Source organism: Hypanus sabinus, chromosome 20 (assembly GCF_030144855.1).
Source record: "Hypanus sabinus isolate sHypSab1 chromosome 20, sHypSab1.hap1, whole genome shotgun sequence".
NCBI lineage: Eukaryota > Metazoa > Chordata > Chondrichthyes > Myliobatiformes > Dasyatidae > Hypanus > Hypanus sabinus.
The window spans coordinates 28885712-28900086 of NC_082725.1; the positions used below are offsets into that span (position 1 = coordinate 28885712).

General features: G+C 35.7%; 1 protein-coding gene across 1 annotated transcript in view; it reads left to right on the forward strand.

The window, feature by feature from the left end:
* Positions 1-14375, forward strand: part of LOC132378672 (cadherin-18) — a 662384-nt gene that overhangs the window by 463206 nt on the left and 184803 nt on the right. Inside the window, exon 3 of the mRNA XM_059945774.1 lies at positions 4862-5334. Within this exon, the coding sequence (XP_059801757.1) occupies positions 5113-5334 (222 nt within the window). The 5' untranslated portion in view covers positions 4862-5112. The remainder of the gene's footprint in view (positions 1-4861; positions 5335-14375) is intronic.

The window sequence follows — 14375 nt, forward strand, 5'->3', positions numbered from 1 at the left end:
GGGTTTTACCTGTGATGTACTGGGCTGAATCCTTTACCTTCTGTCAGATCTTCCACTCAAAGGCATTGGCATTCCTGTACCAGGCCATAATGCAGCCAGCCAGCAAACTTCCCACCATGCATCTATCAATGTCTGGCAAGGTTTTTGATGATGTGCCAAGTCTTCACAAATTCCTGAGGAAGTAGAGGCACTGTTTTCCTTTCTTCGCAAACATATTTATATGTGGGGTCCAGGGCATTTTTCTGGACAAGTGCTTGGTTGGATTTTAAAAGTTAGGCAAACTCTGGCTAAGAAAGTATCTGCAAAACAATCAGACAGAACACATTAATCTTACTACCTCAAGGTTATAGCATAGTCAATGCACTTTGAGGATAAAAATGCTAATAAAAAGCAGGATTGATCAGGAGCAGTCACCTAGAATGAATTAGCTGTGGGCCTTTTCCTGACATCACTTTCGGTGCTTTTGATGTGCATCTTTGAGGAGCAAATACATATATCAGACCAGGCTGAATTCAATGTTCAATCTTTAATCGTTACGGTTGATTTTCTCAACTGAATCTTGTCTTTCTAAGTGCATTCTGCAGATTGAAATGATTAAACATATTTTATTTATATATTGTTCCTGAGGTCGTTGGAGCACAATAAAAATATGATAAAGATTATTCTGAACCAATCATTACTTGTAATAATAGGTGTTTCTCTGGGTTTTATTTTGAAATAAATGAACTTGATGATGATTTAAAATGGTTGAACCTTGCTCATCTATTAACATCCATGGCAGACTTTCAAAGGATTTTAATGCCGAATTGCCTGGATGTTTCATGACGATATCTATTTTGCATGTTCCACCACACCATCTGCTCATAATATTCTTTAATAATGTGGTAATATTATAATTAAGTTGATGGATTAATTGAAGATAATTGTGATTGAAAATGCCTCAGCTTTCCAACAGAAGTAATGCATTTACTTTATACCAATCCTATCAGTTAGTGAATCATTATCGAGTTATTATTATAAATAGAGCTAATGATTCATAATTGAGTGTGATTTCTTCAACCTCACTTAAAAATAATGCCTGACATATTAGCATTTAAGTGCTTAACCTAAGTAAGACATTTTATTTATTCCACCGAAGTAAGAGGTGTTAATCTATTTAAATATGTTACATTTTCAAATGCTAATAATTACATGTTAGTTATATATTTTTTCTCTCAATTCACTGCATTTACTTGCTCTTTATTTAAAAAAATGGTTTTGATCTTCATTCCTATTTTTAACATTTCAATATTGAATTATAAAGTTCCAAAAAAATTATTTGGATGACAATCCATGTTGGAAGACTGTTTGGCCCAGCCAGAGATTTCAACAGAAAACTGCAAGTTGTAGTCACCCATTATCATTATTATTGTGGTCCAGCTGTAGTTGAAAGTAAAAATTTATCATCTGTTGTCTGATTTGCGGGTAATACAATATAATGTTACATACCCCGTAACTGGGTGTCTGACCAGCAGAGAAAGAAGAATCCATTGGAGTCTGGTAGTACCAAACTAAAGGTGTTTATTGGTAAACTACACAATACATTATCAAAAATGCAAATATACATATAAAACAAGTTAGCAGTAATAAACCTAAAAGTGTAGGAATAATAATCAATAATAAACAAGCTCTATCAATATCTAGGGGTAAATGAATTGTCATAGGAAAGTATAGAGTTCAGTTCATAAATACTGAAGTAGTTATGGTTGTTGTATTGAAATCATTGGAGAGAGAGAGAGCGAGCGAGTTGCAACAGTAACAGCAACAGATGCGGCAGACAAACCTTTTTGTGGCTTTCTTAATCCGTCGTGTCGTTGTGGTGGTCATTCAGTTATGACCCCTCTGTTCTTCAGCTGGTCCGTTCTTCTGTGGTGGACTCGTCACTCTGGCATGAGTGGACACACACACAAGTTCCCACCGGCCCTGCTGCAACACTGTGAGTTTTACTGACCGATCTCCTGGTTCGGTCTCCGAAGCCCCCACCGTTCTGTGGGTTCTCAACACTCAGTCAGTACCCACTGGTGTGTCTGGAGGGTGTCTCTCCAGACCTGTCTTTTATCCCCACTCACGGGGTCTCAGCTATCCATCAACTGTGAATGAACGTGTCCACCAAATCAGGCCACTCCTGCTATCTCCTGAGGAATGTTAACGAGCAAATAAACCAACAGTCTCTCTCCCCCTGTTATCTGTAGCAAATGTTCTTGCCTGGGCTTTATCTCTCTCTCATGAGAAGCATAACAACAGCAATAGTTCATAGTTCTCAGGAGGGGGGTTGGGAATGGTTAACTCTGCACCCCATTGACCATCAGGTCTGTTCATCACTCATAACAATAAGTTGAACTTCACTTCTTCAGCTTGACACCAATGCATTCTTAGGGCATAGAGCAGAGGATGGATTTTTACCTAAATCCCCCACCTAACTTCTAAAGCATAGCTTAATTCACTAGTGTGAAACATCTTGCACTTTCATGCCTCCTCTCTCTGTATGAGATTGTCAGCTTAGTGGTAGTATTGTTTTGATGCCCCAGAACCACTGGGAATTGAATTTAGCTGTCTAAATTCATTTCACCTTGGTCCAAAATAGATTGCAGCTGGATGAGTCTTAAATCTTCTCAACCCTTGATGAATTTGATCCCAAATTTTAGATCCCAGAAGTGAATAATCAGCTTCTACCCAGCATTCTGTACTGTCTGTAGCCAAATCTTAAGATATTTTGGTTTTATAGTATACATTTCCATAAAAACACATGATTGGAAATGTCATAGTTTTGCTTATGTGCTGGCTAGCTTCTGTGACATCAGATGAATTAACATAATTTTAAATAAAAAGTTTAAAAATGAGTATCTCATTAAGAAAAAAGAAAGCATGTTTATAGATCTTGCTGTACACCAACCACACTAAAGAAATGGTAGCTTTGGCAGAAGTAGATTGATAAGAATTTAACAGTCTGAACATAAACCTGCTCAGAAATTTCATTCATCAGGTAGAATGGAGATTGGCCCTGTTTCCAAAGTTTAGTGTTAATCAGGAATCATTGCTGCAAAACCAAAGTAAGACCGATGCTAGAAGTGTGGAATAAAACAAAATTCTGCATAAACTAACAAGAAGGTCAGATGGAAAAAAAAACTAAGAATTCAGATCAGTGGCCCATAATCAAAAAATGAAACAGAATAGACATGAAGGGAAAAGAAGAGGGAGAAGCAGTTTGTGCATTGGACTCTGCTTCTGAAATGCAGACTCAAAGGCATTAATATTTACACCTTTCACACCTGTCTCTCCTTAACCCCAACCCCCCTCTGATTATGGTTAGGTTAGAAGGCAGGTGGCATTAATTTTTTTAAAGAATGATGAAATTGGAAAGTGCAGCTTACTAGGTAGAGGAAATGCCACAATTCAGGATTTTGTGACCCTTAGAGGTAATAATGACAAATTTGTCAAGAGTGTTTTGAAGTTGTGACCACCAGAATAGGTGGTTAGTCGGTAGGGTGTGTTTAGGTTTTCATACACGCATCAATAAGGTACCACATGAAAAGTTATTAAACAAAATAAGTGAGATCACTGGGTAATGCACTGAGATTTCAATAATCTACAAGAAAAAGAGTAAGTCTCAATGGTTTGTTTTTCTATTTGGGAGGCTCTGACCTTGAGATGCTGCAAGGAAGCCTGTTCTGGGCAGTTTAGGAAAGCTTGTCAGGAAGGCTTGTTCTGTTCTGGGGCTGGAGCTGGATTCTTTGGTGTTTGTGTCTGAGGGGAGAATGTTGCAAAAGTTACAGAACATTGTGGACAATCTCTCTCACCACCTCCATGACATGCTGGAAAAACAGAGGAGCATGTTTAGTAACAGTCTGATTCCACCAACTTGCACTGAATGCCACAGGAGATCCTTTCTTGTGGCTGCAAAACTCTACATCTCCTCCTTAAGTATATAAGTATATGGTTTCATTACACATCTGTATATTGAACTATTACTTTTTAACGTGCATTTTGTATTCTTTTTCATACCTCAATGCTGACATTTTGTATATTAAAATATATATTTCTGACTGAGCAACCCTGCAACAGTAATTTCCTTCAGGACAAATAAAGTCTTATCTTTACATTCTAGAACCACTGAGCTATGGAAACAGCACACAGTCTATAGTCTCCATAAATCATGAAAAAACTTACATGATTATCAGTGCAGTTTGCATTTCTTGCAACTTGAATTTCTGCTACCTTTTACATTAATTTAAGAAACACTGCAATAAATAATGAACTTGTTCACAAAACTCCCCAACTGAATTAATCAATTAATCTTCCTCCAAAGTTACTACTAACTGTACTAATTTTCAGGACTCTTTAAAAAGATTGAGAGATTCTTGTATTTATTTTTAAATCAATTTTAGTCCTTTAAATCCAATGCATTCATTGCTGTTGGATTCATATTGTAATCAGGAAATCTTAGTAATTTTTTAAAATGTTTATCAGCATGCATACAATTTTGGCTCTAAATATGCCAAGGGTTATTCTTTAAAGCAACATTTTACATTTTAGAAACAGTACATTTTAAATCTGGTTGCAGTGGTTCATGGCAGATGTTATGATCAGTGGATGCTTGGTGTTGCCTTACTTTCATTTCGTTGAATTTGTTTGGAAATTCTTATTTATGTTTCTGACCATTAGGCTTCAAGAGGTATTTCATAATCTAATAACAATAGTTCTGTTGATGCTTTTCAAATGCTGTTTCAAATGCTTTAGTTGATGATATTCAGGTGAAGGTCTTGCAGAAGGGTTGTATTTTTCTGATTATGTTTAATTATTATTTCTGTTATCTTCTCTATAGGTCAAACATGTTAAGTCCTGGGAGGATTTGTTAAGATTCTCTACAGTCCATCACCATCCTGCTTGAGGGATATTTGTTTTCCATAATGTGAATAAGTATCGATGTTTTCCCCAGTGGATGGTCAAGCCATGAAAATGTGTAGATCTTCTCAGGTTGCCTTCTGATACTGGATTAAACTGTGCCAGACCTGCACTTGGAAAAACATTTGACAACAGTAAAGGAATTTCAACCAAACTTGTCTTGGTCTCACCATGAAAATTCCACCCATTCTTCCTTTGTGTTTGGTGCTGCTCTGCCTTGGGATTTTTTGCTTCGCATCAACTCTCCAGAACACTATTAAGCTGACAAGAAATCAAAACAAGCATTTGGAGGGAGAGAAAGAAGTACATCATCGACCTAAGCGTGGTTGGGTCTGGAACCAATTCTTTGTTTTAGAAGAACATATAGGACCAGAAGCTCAGTACGTGGGCAAGGTAAGATTACAGCTCCACATTGTCACATTAATAAATAATTCTTAAGGTTATTCCTTTCAAATCACATCACTGGTGAAAAGTTAAATCTGGTTAATAAATTCTCAATTGTCCTATTCTAACAAATATTTATCAGACATTTTTTAGTTAAAAGAAGCACAGATCACATCCCCTGGATGCAAACTTTGCCATGATCATTTGGCAGATTCCAAAAAAAACAAGGCCCAGATTTCATGAAGTATGCCCCGTTCAATTTAAGAATATGTTTTCCCACGTTGTGATATTTAAAAGCATTGGACAGATTAATTATGGACATTTTCCAAATGCTTGAGTTGAGTTTACAAGAGTGTATAGAGTTGGAAGGAGATGATTTTTTTTATATTTCTAGAGTGAGTTAATTAGAACTAGACTGCACTGCTTGAGAGGGCAGTGATATACAACAGATGTGAAGGTTTAATTGAATAATATTTTTCAAAGAGCCAGCACAAGCATAATGGGTTGAACAGCTTCATTGTGTGCTGTATGATTCTATTGCCTGGACGTTGATCCCTGGTTGGTAGTATGGGGTCAGTTGAGTGTATTTCAGAGGTAGAATGCAATGTGTGATGAAATAACCTTATAATGAGTTTAGTATTGCCATCCAAGAATTCAATTTTAGGTATTTGATCTCTGATGTTCTAACCTGTATGAAGTTATTACATTTTATGAACTTTGCTCAAAATTAACTTTAATGTGTTGCACTAAATTATGTAGAGTGTTTTAGCCACTTGTTCAAACTTTCTAATACAGTTAATGATATAAAAACTTTGTACATGTTGCTTTATATATTTTGCAGCTAATTACTGTTCTTGAAACAGAAAATGATTGATACATAGTAGTTTATTAGTGACTTTATCTAAAAGCCAAAAATATTTAGTTTTTGATTGTGGAACTTGTCATGTTGCTGACATCAAATGACTAGTTCATTGCAAATAATGATGATCTAGTGCCAAAAGGGTGGCAATTACTGTAGGTAAACATTCACCATTCTGATAATGTCTAATATTCACCATTGAATGAATATCTATTACTGGTGTAACAAACACACGCTAATAGAGCAAATAAATTGAATGTTTGGTAGCTAATACTGGAAACAATTACAGTAGATACCTGTGGTTGACTATTGAAGCCGTGTTTACTAAATAATTTGGTGTTGTTAAGTATCATGAAGAAACTATTTGTCATTTATAAAGCTTCTCTGATGTATTGTTTTCTTTTGATTTGGTTATATTTTAAGTTTCATACTGTGCAGACAAGCTAATGTGAGCATTGATAACTGATAAATGAAAAATAAATGAAAAAATGTTTTCTTCTGTGGAATACCATTACTATTCCCAAAATTACATTTTTATTTATTGTTCATTGTTCGGGGTAACAAAACCTTAAATGTAGATTTCAAATGCTTCACACTTCCAAAGTTGATTCAGACGGATACATTAAGTTGCTTTCATCTGCCATATTAAAAAGGGGTAGTGTTTCCTGGATTTCACACTGTTTTAATGAACTGGGTTATTTTTTTCTGTATAACATACCTGGATTCTACATAATGAGATTGCCATTTCCCAACTTCAACCATCCTTGGCAGACCAGTTAAAACACTTTCCCAGCTTTGTCCAAAGTAATGAGACAATTGAAATTCACTCAATCTCACTATCAATATCAATATCAAACAAATCTCAAAAAAGCTTGTGTGAATATTCTTGTCCAAGTATCGTGTTTGTGATTTTTTTTTCCAATGTGTGCCCTGAATATCAGCAAGACCAACAATTTGATTGTGGACTTCAGGAAGTCAGGAGTGAAAATAAGCCTTATTCTGATTTACTTGAAATAATTTATTGATATTTCTTGGTGGATTCTGCTAGGAAAATGTTAGGCAATTGGTTGTTTTAGAATATAAATTATAGTAGTATTCACTTTGTCAAGGGAAATATGGAATGAACGCAAAACATGTTTATTGTACCTCTCCACAGGGAAAATAATAAACTATTTGAGTTGATTTTGAGTTATTTATTATCAGATGTTAGCTAATGGTCACTTTCCTATATTTAAGATCTTTGCCATATTTGAAATGACTGCTAGCTAAAATGAAGTAAATACCAGATATATATTTTAAATGATTAATAAATAAAATACAACTGCACTGAAAAATCCAAATTAATTAAATAATATTATTCCATGACATGTTTTAAAACATGATCACATTTAAATATGCATTTCTTTCCATGTGATATAGCTATGAGATAAATTAGGTACATTTGCACTTGTTTTCATGCTTATGTGTTACCTGTCCCGTGAGTTTCTCGTGAGCATGATGTAATTGTCTCATGATATTGGTATCATGTAATTGTCTCCTGATAGTGGGGTGATATGATGTCACATGATGGCATGTTCCAGCTGGTATAAAAGGGGAGACCATAGTTTGTTGCGTAGTTGTTTTGTTGGGGAGCCACAGTCAGTGGTTACGTAATCGCAGAAGGGGAGAGAGAGTCAAGAGAGAGAGTGAAGATTTGCCAGCTTCATACGAACCCAAAAAATTGGGTAAAAATCAGCAGCGTTCTGTGAATTTTAAACATGACTGACATTTGGAATAATCCATACGGGGACTTTGACACGTACGTTTGGTTAACCCCTGCAAGGTCTCAGGTGTGTGGTGTCCACCTCCAGTGAAAGTTCAGTTACTCTGAGAAATCTTATTCTTCGTGATCTCTCCGGGAAAGGCATTTCTCGGCTGGGATCTGCATCAGCAGTTTCGTCTTCTTCAAGAATCGTGTCATCGCTGGTTCAGGAAGTCTCTCCTCTCACTTACTTTATGAATCATATGGACTTATTAAACTACCACTTTAAGACTGTGCTTGAGTAAGATCGGTTAAGAATTGTCTTTAAGTTTGACTGTTTGATAACTATAGATGCATAACACTGTTAACTTACATTTAAGTTAGTTGTTTGTTTACTTTTCAATGTTTTTGAGTAGCTGTTAATAAATGTTTATTTATAAAAACCTGACTCAATTTCATATCTATTGCTGCTGGTGTGTAACATATTAAAACGTATCATACTATAATTGTATTTTCCACTGGTGGCTATGGTTCAATATTTGAGTTTATGAGAGGAACTGTGCCTTCATGTTTGGTTGTCTTCTGTTTTATAAATTCTTAGTATTCTCTCCTATCACTAGAACTAGAAATGATAGATTAACAATTTTGATTTTACTTAACTTTACCTGCAAAACTAAAAACAAAAAATTCCGGAAATACTCTAGACAGCATCTTTGGAGTGAGAATTTGACTTGCATTTCAGGTTGGTGACCTTTCATCAGAACAATAAAAAGTTCTATTAAAAAAATCAAGCTGAGGATTAGGGACAGGAGTGGAGATGACAAGATTAAGAGAAACGGAATGAATCAAATGCTACGGATAGAAGGTGAGAAAGGCTCATAAATCATTGTCTGTTTGGAGGAGATGTAAATAGAGAGAGCTGAAAGCAACAGAGAGAATAAAATAACATGCTGAAATTGTGAGACCAAACTGTTCCAAGTTCATGACTTCTCAATCTGAACTGACTATTCCTCATGTAAACTGGAAAGGTTAGCTACCTGGAATTGTTCAAAGTATGTAGAGTGCTGAGGTTTGTTTTGTGCTTTGTTGGAAGATGAAATGCTGTCTTTGATCTTAAGCTGGAGTTCATTAAAACAGTATATGAGACCATAGAAAGAGAACTCTGAGTTGAAGTGGGCTGAAGAATTAAAGTGGGAGGTACAGGGTTACTAAATGGATTGAATAGGTGTGTTCTGCAACATGGCCATTTAGGATGCTTTTGGTTTCTCCACTGTAAAGATCACCAAATTCACTTAGCCCTTTTGGAAGATGTATAAGTAAATGGCTACTTCACCCGGAAGGAGCATTTATATCTCTCTATGGTGAAAAGGTGCATAGGTTGTACTGGATAGATCTGCTGCAGTTAATAAACCTTCCCCATCTGCTATCAGATGGTAAAACCTTTTTCCATGAGGGTATGTAGAGTGAACTTGGGTGTTTCTGCTTGGAGTGAAGAAGGATGAGTGGCAACTTGAAAGAGGGTTGTACAAGATGGTAAGAGGCATAGATTCAGAAAAGAGCCAGAGATTTTTTATTCCCCAGGGCAGAAATGGCTAATGCAAGAGAGCATAATTATTGGGTGAATGGAAGAGAGTCAGAGGTACGTTTGTTACACAGAGAATGGTGAGTGCATGCAACACCTACCAGAAGTGGTAGAGGCAGATACATTAGGTGCACTTAAGAAACTCTTAGGTAGGCACACGGATGATAGAAAAGTGGAAGACTATGTAGGAGGGAAGGGTTAGAGTGATATTAGAGTAGGTTATAAAGTCGACTCAACATCGTACTGTATGTGTTGTGACGTTCTGTGCTCTGTGTTCTGATGAGCACCATTCAGGTCAGTTGTTCTGCCTTGGCTTCCATCCTCGCAGAGTTTCTCTTTGTCTTCTCCAACCTTGCACCTCTGCCTTAGTTCTAACTTTTTCTAGTTCTGATAAAAAGATCATCCATCTGACAAGCTAACTTTATTTCTCTCTGCACAGATACAGCCTGGCTTGTTGAGTTAATGTTTGCTGTTTTGATTTCAAGTTTCCGGCAATTGCAGTTTTGCTTTTGCTTTTTTTATAATTGCTAAATGCGTAATTGACTGAAGTATTATTCTTCATTCAAAAAAGAGGCTTGCAGCCAATTATTTAAATTGTAATTCTCAGAATAAAATCTGATCCAAGCTAATTTCTTGGCAAACAAGTAGCATCCAGCTGCAGTTGAAACAGACCTTAGCTAAAACACTCATTTAAACATGCAACATCATTCAAACAACTCCTGCCATTAATTATTGATAAGGCATTGACTGCAATTAACAGAAATATTTAACAGGTTTTTCCTCTCCAAAAGGACAAGCAGCCACACATCTAAATACTACAGATGCTGGGAACCAAGTCAAAACAGAAACAAAGCCGATTAGCATTTGTCTGGCAGCTTAAGGCCCTATGTCGGCTATTGATGAATATTTGGATAGTGGAAAAGCTCCACCTAGAATAATTACTTTGTTTTGAGTATACTCCCTTCGGATTGTAGACAGCACTCATTAAAAAATCAGAGACTGATATTGTACGTTGTCTCTGCGCACTAGTTGTTTGTACAAGATGTAATCTTGCTTCCAATAACATTTAGAACAAGAGTGAAATTGTCTGCCTTGTCAATGCGCACCTCCATATGTAGATATCCACAGGCTCAAAGCAAAATGAAGATGGAGAGATTTATGTAATTCATACAATTATTTGAAGAATGTTCTAATATTCCACCCCTGTGAACTTCCAAGCAGTTGAAAACAGAAGTATTAATTTCTCACAGTTTATTCATTCGTGAGAAGTAAATATGAATTTTTGGAGTTAACATCTTTTATCGCTGAACTGAGCATGTACTGTATACAACACAATTGTGAAATTGGGTCTCTGACAAAATTTGATGAAAGTGGTCACAATTTAGTATAGTAAGCATAACTTAATCCGGAAATAATTCAGTAGGAAAACCTCATCCTGGAAAGTTGCAAATAAATTGTTAAATCTGCATGTTTTGATTTTGTACATAGGGAATTAGAGGCTAAAGGTGATCTTTTGATAAAGCTGGCAGACAGTGTAACTAAAACTTACATGCATGATTATTTACCTATTTTACTCAATCCTTTTACATAACACCCTGGTTTTATACTACTTGCAGTTTAATTGGAAATCTGCATTGCATTGGAAATCAGAGAATTAAATTTAGTATAACTACAGGGGTTCCCCTGCAGTACAAGGAGAGAGTGGGTGTAAAATTGTGTTGTGACAGGAGCAAAAACAGCATTAATAGTGTGTTAATAATTATAGCATGAGAGCTATACATAGGTAGTTGGTATCAAAATATGGAACATGAATTTTTAATACAAGAAATTGGCAAAAAACAGGTAAAATGTGACAGCAAGAGATCGTGGTGACAAATAAAACTATGCAAACATCTTATAGTATTGTAAATAATTACAATAAATTAGGCATCTGGGTTTGTCCTCTGTAAAATGCCAGCCATATATTTAAACTTGTTACCATAAATAGTCACCAAACTCCAATTTGATGTGAAAATATCTTAACTTTAAACTACACATGAATAATCCTGAAGACAAAGTAGACTTTTAGGATGACGTCATATATCATGATTCCAGATATATTGTCATTTATTCTGAGAACTGTATTGTACCAAGTCCATTGAAGGTCAACTCATTGGTTTCTACTTTCAAGTCCAATGCTCAATTTCAAAATAAATGTATTAGCAAACACAAAATGCATATGTAACCTTATATTACCTTGAGATTTGTTTTCTGAAACCATTTACAATGAAAGAGAAATACAAAACAATTTATGAAAAGCTATACATAAACAGGCAAAGACTGACAAACAGCCAATGTGCAAAAGAAGACAAACTTTGCAAATAAAAAATACTGAGAACATCAGTTGTTATAAGTCCTTGAAAATGAGTCTGTAGGTCATAGAATCAGTTCAGAGTAGTGTGTTTGAAGTTATCCACTTTAAAATTAATTATCAAATTAAATGATGGTGGCTGGACTTTGATATTGTGATTCTTTGTGAAAGAGATGGATAAAAGAACTTCAGTAAGCTAGTTCAATTACCTTTCTTATTTTGCTTTTTAAATATAGGGCTATCGAGTGACATTTATCTCAAAATTGCTTCCCAATCACTAGTATTCACTTCAGCATATTATATTGTGTGCATAATCTTCACTCCCTGCTTTCATTGGTTAATGGAATGAATTCCCAAGGCAGCGTGAGACCATATTTCATGTTTATCATTGCTTACAAAGATTATAATTCTAGATTTGTGTTGCTAGGTCAAGGAGTAGAGGACAATTTTACTTGAATACTTTGGATGCTCAGGAGCCAAAATGATACCTTGCAAGTCACAGTTAAAACTAATTTATTAACAAACTATGTGTATGTTACATTGAGATTCATTTTTTGCAGGCATTTACAGAAAAATAAAGAAATGCAATAGAATTTATGAAAAACTATAAATAAAGAGTGATAACAACAAAAGTGCAAAAGAAGACAATTTGTGCAAATAAGAAATTAATCACCCAATCAATCCTAAATTATATTCTACCCAAAACCCAAAAATTGAACAAAATGGAACAGGCACATCAGGTGTTTTTGTGCAGGAAGGGGGATTTGGGAGTTGATGTGCCTCTTCCATTTTTTGTTCATCTTTGGGTGGGATTGGGGGTTGATGATCGAGCTGCCTTTCTTTTCTTTCTTGGTTTCATGGCTATCCGGAGAAGAAGAATTTCAAGTTGTATACTTTGATAGTAAATGAATCATTGAACTTCTGAACTTTTTGCTTTCATTGGCATTTAACTCAAAATACTACTTTTGTGAAAGATTGGAAAATCATACCAGGAAAATTGGGAAGGGGATAAACTGGATTTCAGCCAAAAGTAGACAAGCAAAAACAGGTTACTGAGAAACAGTTAGAGAATGGGACTGTTGGAATAATTCTGAGAGCTGGGACAGAGTTAATGTGTTGAACGATCTTTTCATTTTGTTAGAAATACATGAAATATGTGATTTCATAAAATATGTGGGAAGACATTTCTTCACTTGGAGGAAAGTAAATCTCTGAAAATCTCTGCAAGGGAGTTGTGGAGATTCAGTTATTGATTGTAGAAAATAAACGTAATCAACTGCAATGGGTTTACTGTAGGAAAGTGATGTTGCAGTGGAAACAGAGTTGAAAATGGGAGCAGGTGCAGGTAATTGAATATCACATTCTGTTTCCATTTCTTAAGTTCTAAGACTCACCACATTACATCTGCTGGATTCAGTTCTACTTATTTCTTAACATTAACTTTTTTAAAATCCATAAATACTAAATAATATGTCTGGATGATATAGCCTGTGTATTCTATAAATATTGTCATCAATGTCAGAAGAAATTTAAATTGTAAAAACTTGTAGTTCTGTGGTGTCTGTAGTGCAATGAAACATTATAGGAATATCATTAAACAAAATTTATATTGAAGTCATACATTAGCATTGGAGTATAACATTCCCAATGAAACCATCTTGTGAAGATTATGTTACAAAATGTGTCAAAGAGATTTGAAAAGTCATGTGAAGAAAATAAAAACCATGCAGATGCTGGAAATCTGAAATAAAACCAAAAACGCTGGGGAACAAAAACTCAGAAGATCAAGTAGCGTGTTTAGAAAGAGAAACATTTGACATTATAGTTTGTAAAGCTTCCATCAAAACTGAGAAACTGAGAAAGAGTGAAAGCGATGGTAGACCAGCTAACAGTGAGGGAGGGGGAGTGAAAAGGATGGGAAAGAGGAACATCAGTATTGGGATGAAATTATGTAACTGACTACCCCGGTATGTCTTTGGGCTATGGGAAGAAACTGGAACACCTATGAAAACCCACACATTCCGTGGGTAGGCTGAACAATTATTTTAAAGACAACGCCAGGATTGAACTCTAAACTGCAATGCTTGAACTGCAATAGTGTTGGGCTAACTGCTACGCTACCATGCATGGTCAAGAGTTCCAGTTGTTGTTCATATCAAACATCAGAATGGGGAAGAAATCAGATCTCAGTGACTTGGACTATGGAATAATTTTTGATGCCAGATACATGGTTTGAGTATCTAGAAACTTCTGATCTCATGGAATTTTCACACACAACAGTCTCTAGAGTGTACAGAAGATGGTGTGAAAACAAAAAAAAAACATACAGTCAGTGGCAGTTCTGTGGGTGAAAATGCCCTGTAAATGAGAGAGGACCGAGGACAATGGCCAGACTGCTTCAAGCTGACAGGAAGGTGACAGTAACACTTACAACTTCATGTTACAACAGTGGCGTGCAGACAAGCATCTCTGAATGCACAACATGTCAAACTTTGAAGAGGATAGGCTACTGCAGTGG